The sequence below is a fragment of the Cryptomeria japonica genome, chromosome 3 (assembly GCF_030272615.1).
Source record: "Cryptomeria japonica chromosome 3, Sugi_1.0, whole genome shotgun sequence".
NCBI lineage: Eukaryota > Viridiplantae > Streptophyta > Pinopsida > Cupressales > Cupressaceae > Cryptomeria > Cryptomeria japonica.
In genome coordinates, this window is record NC_081407.1 from 382,486,822 (window position 1) to 382,513,053 (window position 26,232).

The 26,232-nt window shown below is 35.8% G+C and overlaps 1 protein-coding gene across 4 annotated transcripts in view; it reads left to right on the forward strand.

The window, feature by feature from the left end:
• The window catches only part of LOC131044703 (serine/threonine-protein kinase GRIK2), a 115,771-nt gene extending 102,944 nt beyond the window's left edge, over window positions 1-12,827 (forward strand). Inside the window, exon 12 of one of the 4 annotated variants that reach the window (XM_057978086.2) lies at window positions 12,368-12,827. In XM_057978086.2, coding sequence (XP_057834069.1) covers window positions 12,368-12,386 — 19 coding nt within the window. In that variant the 3' untranslated portion in view covers window positions 12,387-12,827. Of the gene's footprint in view, window positions 1-1,243; window positions 1,595-10,213; window positions 10,914-12,367 lie in introns of those variants that run through there. The other 3 variants (XM_057978087.2, XM_057978088.2, XM_057978085.2) reach the window with 3 other exon arrangements.
• Window positions 12,828-26,232: the final 13,405 nt, after the last annotated feature.

Below are 26,232 nucleotides of genomic sequence, written 5' to 3' on the forward strand. Positions count from 1 at the left end.
AAAAAATGAACATTTGTGAATTGCCATTTATAATTATTAAACTAATACAAAAAAATGTAGGATGTGTTCCAAAAAGTAATTAGGGTTTGTTCCAAAACAAAATGTAGGGTTCGTAACTTTGGTCCAAAAAAAATTTTAGGGCTTGTTCTTTCTTTGATCTAGTAAAATAAAATAGGAAAAAGAATTGAAATGTAAAAAAACAATGCAATTTTGGTTTAAAAACACAAAAAAACCTAAAAAAATCAAGCTTAACTCTTAAATCAAACTCCTTCCAATCATTGGTAGACACCTCTTGATGTACCAAACGTAAGTATGAACCTGCCCAAATGTGATTCAATGATGGATTTTTTTTCTACCTCCTTGCTGGTTGCCCTACAATGCACTCTAATTTTTCCTCACAGCTCTCTTTTCTCCTCTTATTTTGCCAATAAAATGAAATGACAATGCTTTTAGGGTAGAGGAGTAAACATAAATGAAAAAAAAGCAACTTAAACTTTTTATTTTTATGTTGTTTTTTTCCTTTTTATGCTGCTGTTGCCGGGTGAGTCCAGCTGACGGGACTCACGCGGACCCGGTGAGTACCGTCTACTCTTGACTACGTTTGAGTCCGAGCCCCTAGGACTCACCAAGGGTGACTCAACTCATGACTTGCAGAGTCCATGCGATTGCCTGCGAGTCTATTTTCTTTGTATTGGAACCTTTGTATTACTTTTGTAGTTGCAGGTTTTTCAGGAAGAGATAAATCAAGGACCAAGGTACCCTTGCATCCTGGCAAAAGGAAATGAATGTGGTCAAAGAAAAGCTTAAGTGCATAGCTGTGTTCTTAAGAGTGAATTAATCTGTTGCCAACAACCGTGATGGCACTAGCCACAATAGGGGCGTTTGAAAATTAATAAAGATTTCTAACATCTCTTGTAGGATTGGACAAGCATGCACAATAGTTGAGAACTGTGGTTGACCTATACATGGAATGTGTAAGTTAGCTTGCCCTTAAGAGTGAGCTAATCTGTTGCCAACAACCATGATGGAACTAGTCACAATAGAGGCGTTTGAAAATTTTGTTAAAAGATTTCTAACATCTCTTGCAAGATTAGATAAGCATGCACAATAGTTGGGAACTATGGTTGACCTATGCATGGAATGTGTAATTTAGCTGCCTTTGTGGTACTGAGTTGCCACAAAGATAGTGGAGAATTCATTGCAAAGGAGGAATTCAAATGATTCGTTGAAACTTTCATGGCAGATTTGAAGAGATGAATTCAAACTCTCAAAAAGGCTGGAAAGGATAGCAACCTGGAGAACATTCTCTTAGTGCAAGCTTAGATGAAGGGAAACATGGTCTTCCAAGAATTCATCCAAGTTGATGTGAAAAAATTCCTGGTGAATTTGAGGACATAAAGGCAAGGACTGAAAGATCAATACTGATCAACATGCAGCAAATGGAAAATGGTTATGCTATGTGTTGACAAGCCGTAGCTTGGAAGGCAGTTGCAAATTGAGGAGTGGGGACTGGACTAGGCTGAGAAAGAAATTTTAGTTTTGAGATCTTTTTAGCAAAGACTTAGTTATTACAATATAAAATTTTAGTTATTTTCAAATTTTAAATCTTTATTTCAGGTACTGTTGAATTCCAAGGATCATGGACCAAAACTTATTTAAAACATATTAAGGTGTTTATTTTACTTTGTCATCAAAGAAAAAAATTGCATGCTGATGTCATTGTGAGTTCAATCAAAGAAAGAAACTTTGCATGCTGATTTTGTTGAGTTCATTTCTCCTTAACCTCATATTCTGTGAATGATTTACTGAATTATGTCTGGTATGTGGGTACTTTTATTTACCATCCATGTGTGTGTGTGTGTGTGTGGATTTATTTCATTTTGAATTATTTAGTGTAATTACAGTGTGTGCACATCCATGGCTGTCTGATGAATCTAAATGGTTGTCAGCCTTAATTGATGATCGATTTTGCACCATATATGTATCGTGTTGTGCTTAACCTGATGAATATATGTTTGGTTTATCTTTGCTAGTCAATAATGTATAAGATGGGATTGATTTATTGAATGATTTTTTTTTTCTTCCTGAACTCTTCTATCTCTTTTGCAACTTTTTTTTTTGAAACTTAGTAGAAAACAATTAGATAGTACAGCAATGTTTTCAATGTCATTTTGAGCTTCTTGTTCTTTTATAATTATTATTTAAGTACATTGGAAAACAAAATTGTTAGTTGATCTAATGATACAAATTTCCCTGGTGAATCACCTGTTTCATAACTGAGATTACATTGATTCCAAATATATAAATTGCTATTATCTCAGATCTGTGGAAATTCACATTTGAAAACCATGAATCCCCTCTACATTGGAGAAATGTTACCACAATCCTAGATAGCAAAGGGAGACAAGAAAATATGGCCGTGGGAAGAATATAAATAAACATTGCACAAAATCCCTAGTGTCAAAGCTTAGAAATTGCATCATAGACTTAGATTCCACAACACCCTCATGGAAAAAGAAACACATACTTGCCTATTTGATTGAGTACTTTCAACAAAACATATTTGAGCCTTGGGGGAACTGATTCTTCTCTATCAAGTAGAGTGTACTTTGTTAGATCACTCACAAGCACCATCACCTAGCCTAATGATACTCAAAGCCATTACACTCACAGCCTTAGGATTCTTGTTGCAGGTGTTTTGACACACTCACCAACAGTCAGATAGAATATGAAATGTAAACCACCTCTCTTGAAAAGCAATCAATCTTGAAAGACTAATTACTCCAAGGTCTCTATATTCGGGTCACGACGGTGTTGGGTCACTCAGTGGCTACTACGATTGTACCTGTCAAGGGACCTGCTGGTTGAACCAAAACAAACAAAATTCTTTTTTTTTGTATTTTCTAATTTTCACTTGATAAAGAAACTTCAAAAGATCGGTCAAGGTAACAAGAGATAACAACTAAATCAATATTGAACAATTTAATGAACTACAAAGTCACCGGATCACAACTAGGTATTATCAATAACATCTAATCAACATTCAAAAGGGACGTTCCAACATATATGCAAAGTCATACAACCCACACAAACGGAAATGGAAATCACAAGATTATATAATCGCTCTACTATCTTATCTTCATACACCATTGACATGCGCAATATGATTCATAAAACAGTAAAACTTGAAAGAACAAGTTGCAGATTCAAATGAAAGAAGATACCGGACTATGAAGAACAGTAACGAAGAGAACACGTATTGTAGATCAGGCAATCCACAAGCTGTTTTTGTATTAATCTTTAAAAATGAGTAACAAATCTTCAAGTTCAAGGAAATAAATTTGCATAAAATTAAATTATCTAGCTAAATGGCCTTGAATCATCAATTCACGGACCCTCAAAATGGCCCAAATTCCACAATTTATAGAGTTGTGCCCTACATCCTAGGAAAGAATCATGCCTATAGACTAGGATTACAAAAAGGGAGGAGTCGCGGTCGACATCCAAGTCGCTTCCTGTGAACTCCAGTTAACTGTTACTAAACTGGGAGTCTACTTCAAAATGGTGCTCCAGCATGCCGTATTTCAAACCATACAAAAAAAATATGCTCAAAAAGCAAGTATTAAATGCAACTCCAATTGACAGCTCAGTTGTGGTGACGGTGACGGTGCTCTAGCATGCACTTGCTTTTTACAACTACTTGTTTTGCTTTCTATTCTTCTTGTAGTTTTGGTAGTTGGTGAGGAGACGTTCCATGGAATCAGCTGGTAGGTCAGCAATATATTGAATTCGGAACTTGGATACTCTTAAGTATCTCTTTTGCATTTTCCAACCTATTGACCATATCATCCATTATTAGCTCTACACCCTGACATTGAAACACCACATGCATGTACCTATCCATGATTTCCACAGTAAATTCCGCGGTGCCCACAAAATGTTCAGCAATGTATGAATCCCATTTGCTGAGTATGGTCTCTTGATTTAGTACTCCTTCCTGCTTAAGATTATAACCATACTTTCCCAACAACTTAACTATGAACTGCTCATATTGATCAAGTGTCTTAAGAAGTGAAAGATGCTCTTAAAGCACCTTATCACGACACTGCCCCATGATCTCTATTTTTAAATCTGTAATATCTAGATAAGACTGTAAGCTATCAAAACTTTCCCATCCTAACAAATCTTCCTTTGTGATGATTTCTTCTCCCAATCTTTGAATTTTCTTGAGCATCTTTTGTAATTGGGAGAGATGAGAGATCTATTGTTCCCATTGCTTGGAACATGAAACAAGAGACTTTTCATTATCATAAGCTTCTATGACCACTTGCAATGTGCCCTGTAAGAACATTCTGACTTTATCCATTTGATCGCTTGCCCAAGTCTTAACTGTTGTGGCTACATTTCTCATCTCATACAATGCTTTTATATCACCCTATGGAAGCGATGAAGTAGATGGTAAAACATCATTGGTCCTGGAATCAAGAGGCTTGGTTATTTCTCTGATTAATTGTTTGTACTGCCTCAACTATGCCTTAACCTTTGCCTTGGTCCCGTATTCCTTCTCCATCCTTGATTGGACAGTAGACGTTGCAGCAACTAAGGTAGCCATCTCTCCTCACTTGGTCTATTTACCCAAATTTACCATAGACACTTGATATCTAGGGGTAGCTTGAGAGGATCCTTCGACATCCTGCACTGGTGCTGCTATATCAGCAATGACATCTCCTAAATCCGTCCTCGAGAGATGATGGATTGTTCTTGGTCTCTTCACTCTCCTTGGAGATTCAGTAATTGTCTCCTGTAAAGATATATTAGGGAGAACGACCTTCAACTTTTTCTTGAAAGTAAAGTTTAACCATCGAGGCATAGAGTTGTCTTGCTCCTTCCCTTGCTCTGTTACTTCCGCAGTGATTCGGTGAGCATCCAAATTATGGTCTTCCTCTTCTTGCTGTTGATCTTCACGTTGTTGCTCCTCCTGTTTACCCTCTTGCTGATCTAGTTGATTTTGCGGAGTCGATGGGCTTTCCTAAAATTGAGCAACTTGTTGGGCAAGATTAGTTTGAAGAGATTGATCGAGTTGTTGCTGCTTTGATATTTCTTCTAACTTCTCAAGAACTTCTTCTTCAAATGGTCTTTTTTTTTCATCTTCATGCCCTTGCTCTCCTCCTACTAGTTGCTGAAGCAAAATTTCTTGGTCTTGAGGAGTAAGAACCATCCTCTCATCTTGTGCATCATGTTCCTCCTCATCTTCTCCTTCTCCTATAACCTGTACATGAATTTCCATAGGTTACACCTGTACAGTTGGTCCTTCTGCACTCTCCAATTGCTTATCTTGCTGAGTTGCAACAGGGTCTTCTTGATTTCTTTTCAATTTTCCTCCACTTTGCTACAACTGCAATAGGCTCATCATCTTCATCTAAATCCGTTTCAATATTATGGATGATGACTGTCTCTTGTGTCAGCACTGGAGTAGGTGTAGCTTGTTGTGTAGAGGAAGCAGGAGGAAGTTGTACTTCAGTTTCCTTTGTTTGAGAGGTAGGAGGCGGTTGTGTTTCAGTTGTCTCAACTTGAGAGACACCCTCACCTGGAACAAGACCAATAGTAGGAACGATGGGAGTGATAGAAGCCTATGGAATAGCTTGTAACCCTGTAGTGATCCCATGTTACGCAACAGTTTTCAAAAATTGGGACTCTTTCATCTTGGCATCCAATTGTCTCTTGAGCTCCCGATTGTCAATTGGTGTTGCTGCTTCTTCCGGATCAGTGGAAGTGTTCTTTCTTGAATCAAACCTTGTTCTCCTTACATATTCTTTGTGGACTTTGGTCTGATGGTTATCAATTGTTTTCCCCTTTTTCTTCTCCTTGGTAGCACTAGGATGGATCCTTAAACTTAGCCATCTCTCGTCCTTTCCAAAACCTTTGCTGGAACAGTTTCAATATCCAATTCTTCTTGGTTGGACCATCTAAAATGAATAAGGGGTCTTTGATCAATTCCCTTCTCCTTGAATGCAGGATCAGGCAATTCACCATCATCCCTTAACTCCTTAGGGATATTAGTTTCAATTTCAAAATCTCTTATTTGAGGCATTGTCAGCCTGTAATAACTTTTCTCTCTTACTTCAAAACTATCTTGGAGGTTGGCACAAAAATCCTCCAAGGCGGGCTTATGTCCCTCATATGATTTTGGCATTATTTGTTTTAATTTACCATAGGGATCATAAAACTCGCGAGCATAATCAAAATATTTTAAACTCAAATCTTGCAATTCCTGCTCGGCCGCCTTAGCTGCTTGTATGTTAGGACATGTATAGTGCTCAAGAGATACAGGCAGAGTGATTCCAGTCTTGTGCTTAAGTGTCAACAATGCTTGCAAACCTACCAATTGTCTAGCATACTCCTAAATAATCATTCTATTACTACAATACCTTAGTAGGAGGAATGGGTTGCTTGTGAACCTGCTAACCCAAAGGTAAGTAGATTGTTGGTTTTGCAAGAACCAACATCCCCACATCTTAATCATTTGCACAGCTTTGCCGGTTAGCCTATATCCCACATCTCCTGTTAATTTTATTATTACAGCATAAATAAATGCATCATTTATTTATTTTTAATGTAGCTTGGCTTGGGAGATAGGTAGCTGAGTGTAATACTCCCATACCTTTTTTGTCTAGGTTCTTCTCCTAACCTTCCCCCAGTCTTCAATCCTAGGAATTTACCAGCTTGAGCGACCACCCATACTACATAAGAAGTCATAAAGAACTTCTTTGTTTGCTGAGCTGTAAGTATCTGATTATGAATATTGTCAGAAATAATCTGTGGCCAATCAAAATAATCTTTTCCAATCAAAGTTGTAGTCATATAGTGGAACATCCATGTGTGAAAATGTTTACAATCTGCCTTTCCAAAGGCTCGACTCAACATAATAATAAGATCTCTTTGGGGTTCTTGAAAATCTGCCCTTCAAATATCTGTAGCTTTGAGACCTGTTTTTCTTGGCTTTGCTAGCCATGCCTCATTAATGTGCCTTTTGTGATTAGAAGCATTCATTTATAAATAGGGAAACAACCTGTTCTTCGGTTGTCAATAATACCTTCTCCCTCACTGGTATCCCAAAAGTCACACCTATCATATCCGGGGAAAGATCCACAATTACGTTTCCATTGGCATCTACACATTGCCTTGTTTCCTGCTAATAATATTTTGCAATGGTCATGATAAGCTCAGGTGACTGCATTGCCTAAGGGAAAACAGTTGCCTTTACCAAGCCCGATCTTTTTATTCTCTTGTATGGGGCTTCTAGGGCATGAGGTTCAGGTTACAGTTGAGTCTTAATATCTTCAAGTTCTACGTGCTTGATCTCAATATCGATCACCCACTGAACTTCATCCTCCAGCTTAGAAGCCAAAGTCTGGCCTTGGTATTGATATTTCATTGTTACTGGCTTCTTATCAAGCTTTTCTTCTTCTTTAATCCTCTTGCTTGGGGATGGATCCATCAATCTACTTTATCCTGCAAGAAAAGATCCATAACTAGCTATCATGTCATATTACAAAATCATTACATACTCTGGAACTTTGGGGTTCCGAGGCATAAAAAGCCTTCAAAACAACCAATCTCGGGATTTCGGGGTCCCGAGTCAAGAGAAGTCCGAAAACAACTAACTCCAGAATTGCAGGGTTCCGAGTTTGACCATGAGCCTCAAAAGGCTGATTTAGGAACTTCGAGGTTCCGAAGTTTCAAGGTGGAAAAGACCGAACTTCAAATTAGGCTCAACGATTCGGGATTCCGGAACTTTGAAATCCCGGGGTGGGTAAAACTCTCTTCAAGCAGTCATGTTGGAACTTTGGAGTTCCGAAGTTCTAGGCAAGGTAAGTCAAGTAAAACTGGGCTCTTCCGGAATGCGGAAACCAGGGTTCCGCGAGGTGGAAAAATGAAACAACCAGATTTATTGAAAGTGTGAAAGAAATCTAATCTAACCCTAGCTAAGAAAGCACGAAAAATGAGAAGGGAACAAGAAACAAAACACGAAAACCAACCTGGAAAGGGTGGTGAAGCAGAAAACACGAACGGGTGAAGAGACGAAACACGCAAAGGGAGAGCTCCAATTTCGCAACGGAGGAATGCACAAATGAATGAAAATCACTCACCATGCCCTATTTATACCCCCCACGGATGACCATACGACTTCACTAAACACGACCTTGGGATTCTGGGGTCCTGAGACAAAACAAAGAGAAGCTCAAAACTCCAGGGTTCCGGGGTTCCGAGGCTCTGAACAAAACATCGAAAAGAGACCTCAGGATTCCGAGGTGGAATACAAAACAAGCTCGGGATTTCAGGATTTTGAAATTCCGAAACTAAACACAACACATGAAGAACTCGAGATTCCAAGGCTTGAACAAAACAAAAACAACAAGACTTCGTAACTCTGGGGTTTCGGGGTCTTGAACCAAACGACAAAAGAAGATGTCGATACTTTCAGGTTTCGAAGTTATGGGGTCTCGACAGAAAGAACAAAAAAGCAAAGGGACAAAGAACACTTCAGGACTCTGGGGTTCCAAGGTGTTTTGAAAAACAGAAAAAGGGGGACTCTGGAACTTCGAGATTCTGAGGTTCCGAATTGACAAAACAAAACACAAAGGACAAAGAGACCATTTTAGAACTCCAGGGTTTTGGGGTTTCGAAACAGACCAAAAACAAAACAAAAGAGCACCTCGAAACTCCGGGGTTTTGGTGTTCCGAGGTGTTCGAAACAAAAGACATAGGCAAAGTAAAAAGAATGAAAAACAAAAGACAGAAAAAAGGGGGACCGACATTTTCATGTCAAAGAAAATGATGGGGTGAATATGCAAGGCATAACAATTCCTTGTGGTTGATTAGAAATATCCTCTTATTTGTTACAAATCAAGGCTGACCACCATTTCCCTAAGGTGATGAGATTGTCATCTTTGTGCCTATGGTGAAGACAAAATCTTACTTTACTTTTTCTCATATATACTATATGAGATTGGAGAGAAATATTATTCCTTGTACAAAAATTTCAATTCACTTTCCTTTTATGCTATCTTGATTAGAGGTGGTTGGGTTTCTATCTTGAGGAAGTTGTCACCATTTGGCATTAGGATTTGCAAGCAAAGGACTGCTTGATTACTTTTTTTGTAGCTTGTTTTAGCTATTGGAGGTGTCAAGCATCCTCAGGACTATCTGCATGGTGAGACTAGTGAGAGTGTAATTCCATGGGAAACTATTGGGGCGTTTCCATCTTTTTTCCACAGTAAAAATCGGGAGTGTTTTGTTTTTTAGCACAAAGAGCTAACTATTGCCCTTTACATTTTAGAATATTTAATTAAACACATATTACCAAATTCCATTGAACTTGTGGAGGACCATTGGCCATGGATTTTTGGAGAGTTTTGAGATGTTCTTTGCCCCATATGGTTTTGCACCGTAGTCCATTAATCCTAGGTCATTTTCCTATTTACATTATCTGATCATGTGTTGGCACTGCTGTGGTGGTTCATGAGGATTTTGATGCGTTGTCTTCACTACATTCAAATTATGATAAGGAATAGGTTTTCTTTTTTGCCATTAACTCAATCAATTTTTCCTTTGTTGAATGGGTCATTCTCTCACATGGCCGTTTGTAATTATGATTATGCATAAAATTGCCTTTTAAGATATGCTTAGGGTTCACCCATATAGCTGGTCAGAATCCTTTGAAGTTATACTTCTAGCTTTTGTCTTGTAGTCTCTTGTTACTTATAAGTGTTCAAAATCGATTTTAACTCCCTCTAACTATTGCTACTGGAGGTAATTTGAAGTCCCATTGGCGTACTTTGATCACTCATGGACTTTAATATAATCTTTTCCTTCGTCCTTATTGTATATCTTTTAAATATAAATTATGAATGTGGAAAAGTCTTTGCTAGTAAAGAAAAAGACTTTATCAAGGATACTAAAATTTAAATGAGCTTTGTTGATTGCTTTTACTAATGGTGTTAAATATACTGGTAGATCAAACAGACTTAAGATGTCTAGGTCTTGCACTGCAGATTTTTTCTTGAGTAATCTTGATGGAGTTTTACCTGTTTCAATACAAAATAATATGTCACTCACTCGTTTACTCTAGTTTTTGATAGGTAATTTAACTAATACTTTTCCTTTGTCCACCTTGTGATTGTGAAGTATTAATATTCAGTTTTGTATGTAGGGAATGAAGGATTATATGATGGAAACAAGTTTACAAGATTTTAATGGGAGTATACCATATTCCTTACTGCAGCAATGCCCTCCTTTATTCATAGTCTTCTGTGCAATTATACGGTCACTTTGTGCTGAGTGCACATATACCATGTTCTGCGTTTGACATCACAGAGTGCAAGTAGAGAATCTTCAAATTTGAAGATCCAAATTCTAGCCATGAGCCATATGTGGCCTTGGCTTTCTTGAAGTTTGGATTGCAGTCTGAAGAATTCAGACTAATGCCTGTCTCTGCAGCAAATCGCTTCCATCAAGTTTTGGTTTGCATATAAAGTCTTCTATTCTGTTCATTCAGGTAGTGGAAAACACAAACTAGTTCAAGTGGTAACAATGTCAACTCCATGGGCCATGTTTGTCTTGTCCTTGAAGAAATATGATGTTGAGGGATTTATGATTTTGCCTCAAAAACACTGCCGTTTGTCGTCAAAAGGAAAGTTATGTTCAGAGACTTTTCATACAAAAATAGCTATATATGATTAATCCATGAACAATTTATGTTTCAGATACATGGCAATTATTAATTTTATATTTTGGTTCTCGGTGTCAAGATTTTGTACCATTGTATGGTTGCAAGTTGCAACTTGTACTGTAGGTTGATGCAATGGCGTTGACGTTGAAAATGAAGATTATATAAAATTCCTGCTCGATTATTTTGCTGGAGCTGGTACAGTAATGGTCATAGAAACATCTAGTTACAAATCTTGTATTTATACAATCTGTTCTCTTGATACATCATGGAAAAGAATCCTCGGGTTGCTAGATACTTCCAAACTGAATTGTCCATAATAATTGTCATTTGTCCACTTGTGAATGCAGAGTCTATTGGATAACAAACTATTTCAAGTTTGCTGAGATTGAAACTGATTGCATACTTTATATGAAAAATTGTTACACCTAAATGTTATATAGCCACTTTTTGCTGATTTGGGCAGAAAAGTACAATGGTTGAGCCCAACCAAATGCACCGCTCTTTCACTTCAACTCAGTTTTCTTTATTCCAGATAGAAGTACAAACCACTTTAGCCAATTTTTACAAATATGGCAAAATTATTTCATTGTTTGGCCAACATAAAATTGCACCCAGCTTGTGAAACATAATGTTGAGCCACGTAAACCAACCTTTACATGCTAGGTGAAATTTTGATCAGAGTTTTCCACATTTTGTCTTATGCTAGGTGGGGTTTCAGTCAGAGTTTGTCTACAGATGCATTTATGACAAAAGCAGAAATCATCATTACTTAAGCTAGTTTTTAGAGTTTGAGCAGAATTACCATATGGTTGAGCCCACATAATTGTGTACCCAACATTTTGAACAGACTTTGCACTTTTGTTCAGATCTTTGGGGGAAGATTGTGTTATCATAGCCCCATTTCTGCCAGGCAGAACTTTGATAGGACCTTGCCAAAGAAGAGCCTTGATAGGGATTAGGTTAGCAGAGGAACCTCGATAGAGCTTAGGCCAATGGAGGAACCTTTTACTTATGCCAATTTCATGCTTCTATACACCTGCTGATCTGTGCTTGTTTCTGTTCATTATTTGCTGCAGAAGCATTAATTGAAGCATAAACTATGACAAGATGACCATGTAAACTAATCAGGGAAACCACAAATAACTTGAATCAACACAAAATCGTTGGTCAAACTGAGATGCACCATATATGGCCTGTTCTTTCTGTGTATAGTCCTCTGTCTGGAAAAACTGGGAAATGGGATAGAGCCAGTAAAGGATGCAGTTTAGCAACAGAAGCTAGTTAACTCTGGATCTCATGCTGCTGTCATAAAACTGAGCTGGCATGGTAACCAACTATAAACGAATGGACAAAAGGTATGTTTACGCATTGAGCTTCATAGGAGTGCAACATATTGAAACTTACAGGCTATTAAGAGGCATGCAAAGGGTTGATTTTTGGTTTGTTTCTTATGAATTTTTACTGCATTGATGTTTCTTCTTCAATATTATCTTGCTTCTCAAAATTAGCTCTAAATTATGTTCCTAATTACCAGTATAAGTGCCTTGTACATGTTGCCTGTCACAAAGAATTGACACAATTGATGACAATGGTAATTTTGCATGACTAATTGTTTCACCGTTTATAATTTTGTAGATTGACTGATCAAAGTTGATCCCAACGACAGTCATTTCAGCAGGAGGAGACCTTACATGAGGTTGTCCTGGTTGTATTTGTATAATCCTGTAACAAATAAAGCTCGGAGATGTAATAGCAGGATGAATCCTTGCCTTTCTTTATTTACATTCAATGGGGATTATTCCTGCCAAGACTCTTCAAAAAATAGCCTTCTACCTTTTTTGACCTTTTGAATTAATTGCTGCTCTTGTAGGCAAATGCTGACCTTTGATCTTCTAGATCAACTGTTGCTCTAGTATGCCAATTCTTCTCCCTGCTTGGCTCCAAATTGAATATTTCTCTAATGGGGTACTTGAAATATTTGTATAGGCATGCCTAAAGGCAAATCTTTATCCTGAATTTACATTTCCTTTCAGAGAACCATATTAAATATTGAGAAGTATTACCAATTAGAAAGTACCTGCGACAAAAATTTGATTGAAATGAGCAATGGTTAACCTCACAGATTGTGCAAATGTGGAGTATTATGATTATGTAGGTTTGTTGTATATGATCAATGGATTATACAGCTGGGCAAAAGATAAACAAGAAGGTTCTCATTTTATGCATGTCACTAATCTAAATACAGCTGTACCTTGGCCACAAATTTTCCTCACAACCTCACACAACAACACTAGAAGTATTTTCACAAGAGATTTCAACATACTTTAGTGGGAATGAGGAAATAAAAAAAAACTATGTTACCCCGAGTTTCCGGGATGGGGGGACAGGGAAACAGGTTTTCGGGACGTTTTTTTTTCTTGGTGCAGGGGACAGCTATATATATACAATTTAAATATATTCATGAATTATCTATTTATATAACATTGTAACACAGTAAACATTCATCATAGCAACATAATAACATTTATAAATCAGAATCTAGATTCTAAATCTAAAATCATTGAATCAGTCCGGAGTCTAGATTAAAATGCTCATCGATGCAAGTAAATGCCGTCTGGGCCTAAGCGATAAACTTCGCTTGCCTGGCTTGGTGGGAAAAAATGACTGCTGCAGCTGCTTCCCGTCGAAGTTCGATATTAAAAATATCAGCTTCATTTTGTTTTTATCGCTTGGGGCTTCATGTTATTTTTTTATTTTATCGCTTGGCTTCACTAGATCAAATATGATATCAATAAAATGTCGATATTTCATATGAATATTACCGCATTAAACATTTTGATATTGAAAAATATCGCTGCTTTAATATTGCTGTTTTGATTATCACTGTTTTAATATTGCTGTTTTGATTATTGCTGCATTTTGATATTTAAAATATCGCTGTTTTAATATAATTATATAAAAAATAGATTTTATAAAAAAGTTTGTTTTTTAATGCCTCCTGCCATTGGAAATGGCCATCCGTCCTCGGGATGGTCAGAGGATGTCTTGGCCGTCCCTAGCCGTCCAGGGGACAGTCAACAGTCTCCAACCACATCGTTGACCATTTCCGAAGTTTTTGGGATGGTTTCCGAACATTTTGCTCGATCGGGGACGGCTTGGAAACGTTTCCAGCCGTCCCCCCATTCCTGAAACTGTTTCCGCTTCTGAAACATGTGCCTTTAGGATGGAAACGCGTTTCCAAGTAACACTGAAAAAAACCCAATGATCTTTAATTTTATGTTTTCTAATGCTATATGTAAGAAAACATATTTTAGTTTGTCTTGGATAATTACTTATCCCTATGCCTCCTAATAAAGGGTTACAAAGATTATAGTTTTGGGACGAGCTTGAAAACGACTTCTTTACCAAAATAATTACAATGTGATTTTGCACTTGCAGCTTGCAATAGTCAAGCGCTTCTATCATTGCTGTAAAGAGCAATACAACAACATGCTCCCAGGCAATTCCACCCCAAAGGTAGTTGCGGCTGAAATGTGATTTTAGGGGGGACCGATTGAATGGGGAACCTATGGGAAAAATCTTGTGCAACATCTATATTTTTAATTTTTGATAAAACCTGCTTTAGGTGGAGATATCAATCTATGCAGCAAAGAATTAAGCTGAGTTATGCTGATTTTACCAATAATAAATGGCAACAAATATTGACTAGGAGTCAGAAAAAGAAATAGCTTGATAAAATAAACTAAATCCATCTACTGAAACCATATGCACCTAATTAGGGGTCAAAATAGGAGCAAATTTTAGTTCTTTAAATATTTAATTTAACATAGAGATTCTTCAACCAATGTTTGCAGTTTGCTTAATGTGGTGATTATTAGGTTACTAGGAAAACATTACATTGTGTATTTAAACTCCATTTATGTTATAGAAGTCACTTGGAACTATAAGCAACTTGAAAATTTATATGTGCAACTCATAAACATAGATTCTAACATATGGGTTAATTGAAAAAACATAGTAAGTTTGGTGCGTCTTAAAAAGTAATTTGAAAGAGGGCATTTACATAGAGATGTCTGTCCATATGATTGCCTTGGAAACAAGTCAACAAAAATGGGGATTCAAATAAACATGAAAGGAAAGATTCCACAACAAAGAAATGATCATTAGAAACATCTTTTTTACATTAAAGAAACTTATTGTTGGATAACTTTAGCATAAAATGGCTATTCTTACACTCTTTTATCATTGAAACCAAAGTTTGAGGACTTTGAGTACTCTCCAAAAATCTCCAAACTCCCAAGTCCTATCTGTGGCCAATTCCACTCGCCACTCCTGCGGCGAGTCTAGTAGAGTTATGTACTCATTCGACTCTTGCCCCAAGACTCTCTAAGTCCTAGAATCGGAATCCTGAGTTGTGTGTGCAAACTCTCAGCTCCGCTTTGGTGTGGCTAGGGAAGTAAAAAACATAAAAAAGTGACTTTTTCTTCACTTTCTTTTTGTCCAATCTTGTCCAAAATAGGTCTGAATAAAAAATAGGAAAGGAAGGAGAGGAGAAGAGGAGCATTTGAGATCCAAAAAGACAATGTTGAAGAAACAATTCATCATCATTTTGGTATTGTTGCACCTTTTAGTTCGAGGCCTGACAAATTGAGTCACATTAAGAGGGGAAAGAGGAAGATGTAGATTGTGTTTGGCTGTTTTTCTCATTTTGACATATCATTATATGCAAACATTTATAAACTTTTGATGTTGTTATACATTTGGAAGTTTCAAACTGAGTATGAATTGTGAAATTTCAAATATTGAGTGTTTGAAGATCATATGACGTGTATGTTTGAATTATGACAAATTGATGGCCAAATTAGGCTTTTATATTCTCTAAATGCATTAATTTCCTTTTTTTTTAAATCTATGGTTTTTTTTGCCAAGTCCTAGCCAAGTTTTTTGCCAAGTCCTTGCTAAGTCCCAAGCCCAAGTCCAAATTTTGGGCTGCCGAGTTTGCATCGAGTCTGAGTCGTCAAACTTTGTTTGGAACTGAAAATAGAAATAGAAATACACAGTGACTTTTCAATCACCTTACAACATCCTCCAATGTTATGCTTTGTCTGGTTAGATGAATCATACCTATTTAATATGCATGTTTCCTCATTTTCTGCAACTCTAGATGGTTGTGCAAGACCCAGATTTTCTTAATTTTGAGACTTTGAAAGTGGAAAAGTTATGCTGTTGGACCCATTTGGAACCCCTTTAAGTTGCTTTAGATATTCAATAATAATATTGGGAGGAACTCAGCATTTGTTAAATCTATTAGTCTCAATAAGGATAGTTCAATATATACTTAATTAATTAGTTTAAAGAGTTCTCAAGATGCTGGATTCATCTTGATTTACTCAATTGTCTCTCTTATACATTGGTTCCCTAAGCTTCTGGATATACCTTAGCCTATGAATTGGCTTGAAATAACTAGTTGAGCATCTTATCTTCTTTCTTCCTCTACTTCATGTATTCTTGTATATTACACTTTAATGTTTGGTAAGGCATGGCCTTATCGTCTAAGTATCTTAAGGAAGACTCTATGCATCTCTAATATAAGTACGATCTCCATCTTCAGAAGCGATATCAATTTTCCTCTACCACATCTGATTGTTGTGATATGATCTATTCTGTATCATATCTCCCTAATCAAGCGACCTCATTTCTTCTAATTCTTTATTTCTTTAATAAGAAGTTGCAATTCCTTGAGATTCTCCTTAGCATTGTTTCTCTTTGCTAGGAAGCTTCCTTTTTACTCTCAGCTGTCAATATTCTCATTCTTACCTCCAAAATTTGAAATTGTATGTTGTTGCCTTTCTCTTAACTTTTCTGGAGGATTGGATGCAAAATATTATTGAAGGTATTATTTGCTCTCTTCTTCCTCATATGATATAGCAAATTCTTTACATTTATAACTAAAAACATTCTCATATAGGATGGCAGGTTGACATTTATAACTAAATACATTTTCACATATGATGGCAAATTGAGTTTGTAAGACTTTTTGTGGATCTAATCTATTGTTTTAAATGATCCATATCTCAATATTTTTATCTTATATTTTGATAGTTGTTGGATTTCCATTCTTAGAATCTCTTCTTTGCATGATTTTCTTAAATACTCTCTGAAAGTATAACTATTCTTGGTGTTTGCAAATGTTACCAAAGGTCCTTCTATTCTAATCTTTATATTGTTATTTCACATATCTGACATTGTGGAGAATATAAATGCAAGTCTAGAAGTTGCCGAAGGCTGTACTAGGGTTATGCTACATGCCACATGTGAAATACTTTGTGATCCAATTATACACAATCAAATTGATGACAAAAATAAAAGATATGGGCATTGCATTCCCTCGTCTTTAAGGAAATGTTATCTCCTACAATTGAGTAGTAGGTGTTACATTGTATGATTTTTTCATCTTTCCAAGTAGCATCCTTTGATGGCATAGTCTTCCAAATTTTGAGGCAATTCAAGATCACTTTGTTGCATATTACTTAGGTTGTCAAAGAATCACAAATATTTGTTCTTAGAGAAACATTATTTTATTTGTCTTAGAAAGTTTTGTCTATACACTACGACATACTAAAGAATAATCTTCTATGGTAACACCTTGTGGACCTAAGGAGATGATAGCTCCAATTGGTAAGCTTAATTTTTAATTTTGGAGTTTTATAAGGTCGTAAGTCTTGGTAATCCTTTTTTTCATGTTCTTATTGCTTACAAGGCAATTGCTTATAAGGCTGAAGTTTGAGGAAACACAGTCATCAATAACAAATGAACTCTTGCAAGGTTTGAAATAGTTGCATATTATTTTACTCTAGTTGTGCCATGTGCAAACATAAATTAAAATATTTCAATAATATCTCAATTCTCTTGCATGTAGTTGAAGAATATCCCAATGCTCATTGCACTCAATTCTCTTGCATGCAGTTGAAGAATATCCCAATGCTCATTGCACGTAGTTTTTTAGTTTAAACCTTAATTAACCTTGCAAATATGAAATAGAGTTTGGGAAGGGATAACTAGAGTGCTTGAAAGGGAAAGACGTAGGTGGATGTATGGAAGGTGTTATTATAACACCACATTGGTATGAAAGTCACTTGTGCCATTGACACTATTTATTTGATGCTCAAGTTATAAATGAATCCTTATTAGCATTTTTCGATGATTCAAAAACAATTATTTTAGTAGCAATGAAGAATGACTTAAATGCTAAGAGTAGTATCACTTGTCCTAAACAATCATTTTCATGAATTTTGGTAAAACAGGGATAATACTATACTTGAATTTGAATCTAGTAAGCTTATGGATATTAACCATGAAAATGTATACCAAAATACTAGTTGTGGAATGAAATTTTATCACACACATGTGCATACATGTTGGTTTTGTTTATGATTACTAATATGGCATTCTTACCTTCAATTTTGTGAAGGCTTGTAATGACTACAACAAAAGATGTTTTTTTGTTGATAGTAGCAGCTAAGGTTTTTTTAACAATGAAAACCTATACCAAAATACTAGTTGTGGATTGACGTTTTATAGCAGAAGTATGTACAGATGTGGTGGTTTTGTTGATCAATACTAATATGGCATTCTTACCTTCAATTTTGTGAAGGCTTGTAAAGCCTACAACAATTTTTTTTTTTTGTTGTTGTTAGATAGAGTAGCCATGCTTTTTTCAACAACCCTAGATATGTCGTAGTCTGTAGCCTTTCTCTAGTGATCCATGCATGTAATGCCCCAAGACCTGAGTCCGACAAGGGTCGATATATGATTAGGTAAGTTTTAATTAAAGATTTAAACTTATTTATATTAGTTGCCAACAATCGTCAAGCGTCTGAGTTATAAAAGAAGATCAAACAGAGTATGCAAACTTCACTAAAGCTCAACAAAGAAAGATATCAAAGATTTTGGAATCACCATTCGTATCTATGTTGAAGAGAACAACCAAACTAGTCATTGCTAAGGAATGTTGCCTTTTGACCAGCTACAATAACATTTTCAATATAATTGATAAACAATGACTAAACAACATGAAGGTAATGATTGATATGGAGATATTAAAATTGGTGACTTTTAGCTATCAACAAGCCGATGGAGAAAGGAATTTACTGTGCCATATGAAGTTTGGGACTAATTCGTCGAGATGATGGCAAGCCGCCATTAGAAGAAATATATATAATGAACATCAAATGAAGACAAACAATATACAACGATATGTTACGGTGGTATGTGAATCCCAAACATTACAGAAGTCAATACCCAAACTAAGTCACTGACTATCTCCATCTCATATGATCAATGTACTCTCCCAAGCTCTTAATTACTATGGAAAATCGGAAGCTATTGGATAGAAGACAACGTTGGAATTAAGAAGACAAATAATATCAATGAAGACAATGGATTCACTATCAATGATGATGGAAGTATACAGGTAATCAAGATGCGATTAGTATTAATATCGATCAACAAGGATATCAGAAATTACAATAATCAAACACCGAATATGTATGAAGTCAACATGAAAGGTTGCGATTAGTAAAGAGGATGATAATGGATAGGCATGAGAAATGTCTCTTGCAATGTGACTATCACTCCAACTAGAAGATATAAGAGGGAGATGGATCACATTCATTCAAACATCAATTGAATTTATACCTTATTCCCTTATCCAGTTTTGGATTGCTCTTTGAGAGAAATTGTCGTAGGCACATAATCGGTTCCATAAGGAACAAAGTCAGCAATCAGAGAAAGCACCAATCTTGTATGATTTCGTTGTCAGATCAAAAACAACATTGTCATCTATTGTTGCAAGATAAACATATACATCAGGAATAGTTGTAAAATTTTATCTAAACCTGCACAAGAGGATCTAGTTGAAAATAAGAACACAACTTGCAATAAAACACGAGAAAATTTGAGAGCAAGAATAAGATTAGAACTCTTTCATTGATTAATTGATTAATTTACATAAAAGACTTACAATATATAGAGCCTCCATCAAAGCAAAAAATGAAGGAAAAGCAAGAATAAAACTGAAAAAACAGATATATTCCTTAGTTAGCTTAACAACTAAGCAAACAACACAATTATCCATAAAACACCGATAAAAGAGATTGCGGTGTTTGTTATCCAAGAAAAGCACAAAAAAAAAAGAAAAACGGATATTGCAGATTGCGCTAACACCGCCCGCCCCCCGCCCCCCTTCTTAAGTCTAACTAAGGAGATTAAAGCCTAAGGAAAGGAAAGAGGAAAGAGGGAAAATCCAGTGGGAACAAAAACTATCCATCAAAATAAATACTAACTCTGCATAGCAGCTTCTATACTGCAATATCTTTCATCTCAAGAAGGCCTCGCAGAAAGTGAAAACGAAAAGATAGAGCCTATTTGTGTTTCCAAAAAGAAGAGAAAAAATGTCAATACAAAATGTAGCATGGTGAATGTTGTAGTAGGTTCCTCTGCAACAAATAATGCCTCTTCCTTTTGGAAGATAGAAACCTCGAGTTGTCAAACTATTGAATTCCCACTCAAGTGAAATGTATGAAGGAATCAAGATGAATGGTTCTCGAAAATACTCATATTTCTCCAATCTAATGCTAAATTGTGACTCTTGTGACTCTGTAATACAAGATTCAAGAACAGTGACCACTGAAGTGTGAGATTTGTTTGGATGTGGCAAGATAGTAGCATAGAGTGGCTGAGAGAGAACACAAGAATCCAAACCAAAAGAATATGCATCTCGACTTGAGCTGACATTGGAGAGATGGCATGTGTCCTCAATATTGTCATCATGATCAAGAAGAGACTCAACAAACAAATGATAAATGTCTGATAGGATGATATCGCACTCATCAAGTGGACAAGAATGAACCTGTTGTAGAGAATCTAAGGTAGCATTTGGAGAAGCCAAAATCTTTGTCTAACTAGTGGGTGGAGGTGATTGAATAGCTACCAATGCTGGAGGTGTAGAAGGAGAAGAATCTAGAGGAGATGTCTCTGTGTAATCAAGACAATCAAGACTCTTCCAATAAGCAATTTCCTCTTCAATGTCATCATCATACATAGGATCATCATCATTATCAAGGGAGAGAAGCATGTTTATAGTCAGATTATCCGGGAATGGAGGTTCAGTGGGATCTCCATACATTTCCCATAAAGTGGCCCAAAGAGTGCGAGGGCATTCAATGTGTGATAGAGCCCATGATGTGTGGTCCCCAACACTTAAACCAATTAATCCTAAGACATTATCATTTCTACTTTCCCATACAGATTTCTGCCAACAAGTAATTGGTTCAGGAATAAGCCCATACAAATGTGGCAATAGATGAATCCATTGACAATGTTTTAGGATTCCATCACGTCAGGACTTGTATTTTCCTTCTTCCAAAGTTATGACAGATTGATAATATTTAATTCCCATTCTAGACATGGATTCCTCCCTTTTGGAACTTTATTTCTGTTCATGAATACACAAACAAAATTAACAGACAACCCCCAAGACAATGAAAAATTCTATTCTAAAACAACTCTAATCTTCAAAAACTGCAAAGATTGTTATGCATCTTCTTTCTAGCAACCATGTGCTTCGATACCATGTAAAATTTTATCTAAACCTGCACAAGACGATCTAGCTGGAAAAGAAGAACACAACTTGCAATAAAACACGAGAAAATTTGAGAGCAAGAATAAGATTAAAACTCTTTCATTGATTCATTGATTAATTTACATGAAAGACTTACAATATATAGAGTCATCGTCAAGCAAAAAATGAAGGAAAAGCGGAATACAACTGAAAAACAGAGATATTCCTTAGTTAGCTTAACAACTAAGCAAACAACACAATTATCCGTAAAACACTGATAAAACAAATTGTGGTGTTTGTTATCCAAGAAAAGCACGGAAAAACAAAAAAACCGGATATTGCAGATTGCGCTAACAATAACAACATATCACCACAGAGTGATACTAATATCTACATTTGCATATCTTTATCAGTGAATCAACCATAATAGCAATTCAAGAAGGCACATTCCATGTTTTCGTCAGCGCAACAGAAAAAGCAAGACTTTGTCATCTACAATTCATAAGTAGCAGTAGATCTCTCTTTGCATGCATATAAGTGTCTATTTAGACATATCATTCTCTAAGTATCATAGATTACATTGAGTTTTCTTGCTCATTTATTCATATCTACATCTAAGATAGCAAGTAATCATTGCACTAAGTGCAATGCATAAAGTGCAAGACACTTCAATTCACTTTAGCATACATACAATTGTATAAATCAAAGATAGCAAGTGACATGTTTTATCGTCATTTTACATACATTTATAGATTTAATATAAAATCAGATATTGTAAGTTTAGAGAATTGAAGTAATTGTCCCACAATTACTAAGTAGCTTATAAGGGGACATTGCAAATGCATCTAGTTGAGAATTTCATCCTTCCTATAAAAAATGACACTCAAGTATTAGTAGCCCTTTTATGAAAAGTTGTCCATATTTTAATAAACTTCTTTTAAGGGTCCTCATTGTTGAGTCTAGAAAGCCTAAAAACTTATAGATGAATAGTAAACTTGATAAGTTTGTCTTCTTGTGGTGGACATAATTTTTTGTGGGCTAGTAATACAAAAAAAATTGTATGGTCATATGGCGACCATATTGCATTGCTATAGTGCATTGTAACCACATGGCTTGTATTGCTTATATGCTCCTTTGCATCACTATGGAATTGATTGGTAATAAGTTTTTCTCATGATATCAAATATTTGATTTCTTATAGGCGACAAAAGGCTCTTTTTGAGTATTACACAACAATGCGAGCAATTTTTCTATATTTTCTTTCTAGTATATTGAGTTGTTGTTTGAAGTATCTACTTGCACTTATTTAATAAGGCATAACTTTTGACTATGAATCTTTTTTTTACTTAATATGCATTGGAAAACTCTTTTTCTGTACTTCCTAAAGGTGCAAGTATTTTTCTATTTGGGCTTCTAATTTTTATCTATTTGTAGAGTTGTTTTTTATTATATGGTCCTTTTTGGGATATTGTAAGAGCCCTCTATATGCACTTTTAGATTGTAAATACATTGAAAATAAAGTGCTACACGTTGCATATGTTTATATTGGAGATTTTGCACATTATGTTGTCATTATCGTACTTGCACTAGTACTTGTGAAGTGCCATTGGGAGTTTGGTGTATGTGCTTTGAATCAACCATCACAACCTCATCTACTTTCTTGTGAGTGTGTTTTGTATGAGCACACACTTTATGGTATCATCATGAGTGGCTTTTTATGCAAGCTTTGTGGTCACAACCTTGTCTATGATCATGGGAGTTGTCTTGTTTGAACAGAATATGTTTCAATTTCAAGTATCCTTGTCCTCCTAATGTTGCCTATTTACCTTCTTATACTATATTGTGACATAGTTTCAATAGATTTACCATACATCTCCCTTGTTAATATTGTAAGGGGTGTTGGCATTTTGCATAGAGATTGCATTAATGATATGTTGCCATTGATGTCAATTGAACCGGTAATGGTATTCATGATATTGTTGATATTGTGTTGTTTTTGATATTGGCTAGTAACCGGTGAGAAGAGTTGCGTGGAAGATGTTGTAAACCAGTATGTAAAGTTTGTGAGTTGAACCGGTGTAAAGGGTTAAACCTTTCTATGTAATGCAACCGGTAAACCCTATGAGCTATTAAACCCTAACTGATCAAGTTTGTTGGTTTATTATCTAATGAGCGGTAATGATGAAGACACGTGTGATCATTGTATGAGGATAAATTCAAAATTGTTTTGGCGTGTTTGCTTATTGTCTAGGGAAGAAGCAAAGTGGATTGCATTTAATGCACAATGTGTGATAAGTAACAAAGTCCAATGGAGCAGTGATCATGGAGTGGTTGGAATTTTCTTGAAGAATGTGAAGAGATTGTCATGATTTCTAATGGTCAAGATTGAACCGACTTGTTTGTAATCTCAATGATGAGAATTAGGTTTTTGTTGTGTTACCGGCCTAATTGATTTCTATCTAAGGTTGATGAAGTTGTTCGTAAAGGTTGTTGGCAAGATTGATGAAAACCCGTTGAGGGTGCAGTTGCCTAACCAGTGAATGGATCTGCACTTTGAGTGAAGGTAGATTGAAGCTTAGAAGGATCTGATCAAGCAAATATAGTGCTACTCAGACAGATCAAGAAAACCTATTGTTTTCTAGCAATTACAACAGAAGTAAAATCCCTTAACTGAGTAAGCTCTAACAAGCTTGGCTACTCATTAAATCCTCTAACAAGGTGGTTCATTAGCTTGGATTCTTAAATCCTCCAGCGAGGTTACTCCTAACAGGGTATTGTGCTTTTCATCAAGGCATATTTGTAAATCCCTTAACCGGGTGATTCCTAACCGGAATTAGTTCTTAACGAGACTTATTGTAAAGCTTTAACAAGCTTGGCTCCTAACAGGGAGAACTTCAAAAGAGTTCAGATAGCTATCCTTGTGAGTGCCATCTCACCGTGGTTTTTACCTATTTGGGTTTTCCACGTATAAACATTTGTGTCAAGTGGTGAATGCTTTTGTGACTGTGATCTTATTTGTTGATTTGGTTAACTTCTGATAAGGCATGTTAAGTAGAAGCATTGGGAGTTGAATATGTTGAGTTATGATCAAACACTATTGATGTTTACAAGGTTGAAGTTGTTTACTATTAAAGTTGTCTTAACAGTCAAACCGGTTGATGGCAAGTATTCTTATGAATATTGATCTTGACTTAGATATGTTTACTTTGTTTGACTGAGTTTGAGTTTGGGAACTTTGTATGAGTTTTTCAATATACTGATTCACCACCCCCCGCCCCCCCCCCACTCTCAGTATTCTACTGGATACTTATTCTTTCATCATACCATCAGGGGGTACCATACCATTAATACTAATGCTCCATTTGTTTTGTTTTGAAGTGCACAATGTATTGAGTTTGGTTCTTATATATTAGTTAGATGCAATGCATGGTTACCAATTCATTTGTGTGATAGAATGTGTACCATAGAGACACTTCTACATGCATGTTTATGGATCTCACCTTCTATTTTTTTTAGTTTATAAATGTTCTTGAAGCTATTGGAACTTCTAACTTTGACTAGATTGTAGCCTTATTGCCATTTATGCGATGTCCAATTAGTGTGATTGGAATCACCCTATGGAGTTATGTACCATTTGTATTTTTGACTATTAAAATGTTGCTTTGTAACCATTTGATTATTGTCCAATTAGATTCTTTGAGGTCACTTTTACAAATTTGTTCGTATTTGAAATTGATCATCATCCTAATTATAGTGGAGGTTCTTGTTCAATTATTATTTTTAGCTTCTTTGCGCATTATAGATTTCTTTATGTTCATCTTCTTATTCCTCATATTTTAGGTGCATCTTTTGAGAAGACTTTCTAGCCTTTTTCATGTTCACTCTTTTGGGAAGGAGGTTTTTCTTACGAGTTTTCTTCTTTCTCATTTTTTCAAAAAATTCTATACATGGGTACATAATCAAGCATGTTGTTAGGAACGATGTTTTAATTCTTTTATTTTTTTCTCCCTAAGTAGCACTTAAGGAGGGTGTTGGCATCAAAGGGTTATTCACTAACTAATTATTATTTTGGGTCTTTTTCAAATTTAAAGAGCTAAGTTTACTTAGGGCATTTACCTTTTGTGTCTTAGCTCATAACATTAAGATACTTGTCTATCATGTCCCTCCCTAAGCACTCAACATGGTGAACCGTTAGCCTATTCAATGGGTTTGTGTTGGCTAATGAGTTAGGGTTAGGTGACTCATGATGATAGTGTGATCCAGTTTTTGGTAGTGATAGGTGTTCATTGAGCTCAAGCAATTGCGATTTGAATAATAGTATTTTTGGAGTGGTTTTGGACAGTTTTCCAGTACTGTTTATAGTAAATGTCAAGTTGGACACTAAATTGGTCAATTAATAGTGTTTCTATCTTGGGGATGTGTGTGCATTGGATGTTGGTATTTTAGGTTTTAATGTAATCTAGAGTATTTAATTTAAATAACGATTGAGTTATACATTTAAATTAAATATCTAACTACGTCATTATTTAATTTATTTAATAATTATCTATAAAGGTGCCTAGGTGATAAATTAAAAGTACAAGTGACAAATATTTATAAAAGGACTTTATTAGAGTGGGCACCAACTTTGGGGGGCATAAATAGCTAGTAAAAAAATTAAAAGTGTGGGGTTTTGGAGGTCTTTAAAAGGCTATTTTTTAATCTCATTTCAATAAGATGGGATTTGGTATTCTATGAATACATTTGTTAGTTGAACTTGTTCATCCTATGGCTCTATAAGGAGGAAAACCCTTACAAAGATCATCTTCTATGTTGATGAAAGATCCAATCTAGAAAATTTATTGGTGATTTTATTCGAGAATCACAGTTGGGCATCATT